This window comes from Gavialis gangeticus, unplaced genomic scaffold, assembly GCF_001723915.1.
Source record: "Gavialis gangeticus isolate Ggan-Ray unplaced genomic scaffold, GavGan_comp1, whole genome shotgun sequence".
Lineage (NCBI taxonomy): Eukaryota > Metazoa > Chordata > Crocodylia > Gavialidae > Gavialis > Gavialis gangeticus.
Window position 1 is genome coordinate 53,102,391 of NW_017728996.1, and position 2,249 is coordinate 53,104,639.

Genomic DNA, 2,249 nt, shown 5'->3' on the forward strand with positions numbered 1-2,249 from the left:
GGGGGGGGGGGGGAGACACGCGCGCTGGAGTGCGCAGGCGCGCTCGGCTTTTCCCGCCTAGGCGCCGCCATGTTGTTGTACGGAAAGTTAGGCGCTGCGCATGCGCCTGCGGAGGAGCCTAGCTCCCAGTGCCACTGCCCTTTAAAAGGCGGCAGCGGCTAGGGCCGACCCCGTGGAGGCGAGCGGCGGATGCGGGATGGCGGGGAGTAGCGACCCGGTTGTAAGTGTTCTCAACCACTGCCCCGCTCCTCCAGCTGGGCCATCCCGTCCCGGGGACGCCGAGGAGGCTTCCCCTGCGCTGCACCTGCCCTAGCCGCTGCCCGCCCCCACCCCCCGGGCTTGCACCGCGGCCCTGTGGGCGGGGTGTGGTGCAGGGGGAGCCTCCTTGCCCCGAGGGGGGCTGCTTGCAGCTCCAGGCGCCCCGGCCCGGCCCCTGTTGGGCACCTGCACGTGCCTCTTGCTCCCCGGCTTCGCGCTTCCGCCCCGAGGTGCAGGGCGCCTGCGATGTCCCCTTGCCCCCGCGCAGGCCCCCGGCGCCTCTGCCGCCGCTTCTTCTCCGCGGCCCAAGTGCAGCCGGTCCTGTGGGGTGCCCGCTCTCCGCGAGCTCGCCCCGTGGGCTCTTGCTCCTCGCTGGGCCCCTTCGCCCGGCCCGTGCGCTGGGCTTCTTGGTGCTCTCTGAGCCCATGCAGCTCGTGGCAGGGTTGGGCCCTGAAAGTTTAAAGCATACTGAAGGAAGGTGCCTCTGACTGATTGATGGGGGGAGGGATGAAAGTTTACAAAAAGTAGGACCATGCCCTTTCACTTTTCAGTTAGTATCTTGGAGGTATGTGAGCAGTACAGCTGGTCCTGAGCTGGCCAGCAGGGAATTGCCCCATCTGCAGTTGTTTGGAAGGGTATTTTTGTCACTACTGGGGCGCTCCTTTGGTGTGAAGCCCATGCCTCTGGCTCCAGACAAGTGGTACTGTCTCCTGCCTCTACCATTTAGCTCCATGAAGGGACTGGGATATGCTATTGCTCCTCTCATTCTGTCCATTCCCAGGTCCTAGAAGATTACCTTCTGGCAGAAGATGCGCCTTTGCTGGAGGAAATGGCTGAGGAGGATGAAGAGATTGACCTGTACAATGACATGACCTTTGGGTTAGGTAGGGAGGGGGCAGTGGAAGGAGGGAGGGGCTCTGGTCTTGAGGAAAGATAACTGTGGGGGCAGTGGGCCCAGGAAGGCTTCAATATTAGCAGGTAGGCTGGGAGGAGTGGGAGAGGAGAGGCTTATGGCACGGAGATCTGAGGCTTCATATTGTTTAGAGTAGGAGGCTTGATGGCCACCCCTAAGCTAATCTATAGACAGCCTGTGTGGCATGCTGCACACTTGGAAGGAAGCAGAAAGAGCAACAGATGGGCCAGGGAACAGAAAGCAAAGTAGCAGGTGAGGCAGAGGAAAGGGATCACATGGCACTTGGGGAGGGTGCTGAGCTAACTTGTGGCACTTGTAGCAAAAAAAAAAAATCTGGTCTCCACTACACTAACTTTTGGTTGGTACCAGTGCGGGGGGAGGAAAGGCAGAGCTTACCAAAGGGTCTGTCATGGAGCTGCCAGGCAGTCCCCCAGTGACCCATCTCCTGACTGGAGCCCTGCTTACTTTTGAAGATCGAGACTCCATGGAAGAGGAGGTGGCCAAAGCCCCAGCCCCTCAAGATAAAGACCCTGAGCCAAGTCCCATGGACAAGAGTATTGAAGAAGGGACAGTGATGGAGGAGGATGAGGAGAGCAAGGCTGTGGAGGAGCCTGGGCCTGAGGCAGAAGAGAAGCCTTCTATTCTAGAGGAGATGGATGAGGCAGAGGAAGAGCATGAAGGGGAGCCTGGGACTCGGCTAGAGGACTATGGTGACATAGAGGAAGAGGGGGAGCTAGGGGCAGATGAGCATGAGGAGGAAGAGGAGGAGGAGGAGGAGGAAGAGGAGGAGGATGAGCAGGAGGAAGGGGAGCAGCAGCACCATGATGACAGGGACTCCAAGGAACAAAATGACCTGGGAGACCCAGCAGTGATGAGAGCAGTGCATGGCAAGCCCACCCTAGAGGTAAGGCCCAGGGCCAGCCCCAGCTGTGACTGGGTCTAGGAGCATGGTTGGCCCAGGTGCCTCTGGACAAGGGATCTCACCTTGACCTGAACCTGTTCACTCCCCACAAGAGAAGGCTGAGGGGGGATCTAGTGGCCATTTACAAACTAGTCAGGGGGAACCAGCAGGCATTGG

The 2,249-nt window shown here is 59.8% G+C and overlaps 2 protein-coding genes across 2 annotated transcripts in view; one reads left to right on the forward strand and one right to left on the reverse strand.

Annotated features, from left to right (window-relative positions):
* Positions 1–2,249, reverse strand: part of B2M (beta-2-microglobulin) — a 22,104-nt gene that overhangs the window by 14,435 nt on the left and 5,420 nt on the right. The gene's annotated exons all lie outside the window — the stretch shown is intronic.
* The window catches only part of PATL2 (PAT1 homolog 2), a 15,408-nt gene continuing 13,279 nt past the window's right edge, over positions 121–2,249 (forward strand). The window contains 3 exon segments of the mRNA XM_019504536.1: positions 121–220; positions 1,040–1,142; positions 1,645–2,075. Coding sequence (XP_019360081.1) covers positions 197–220; positions 1,040–1,142; positions 1,645–2,075 — 558 coding nt within the window. The 5' untranslated portion in view covers positions 121–196.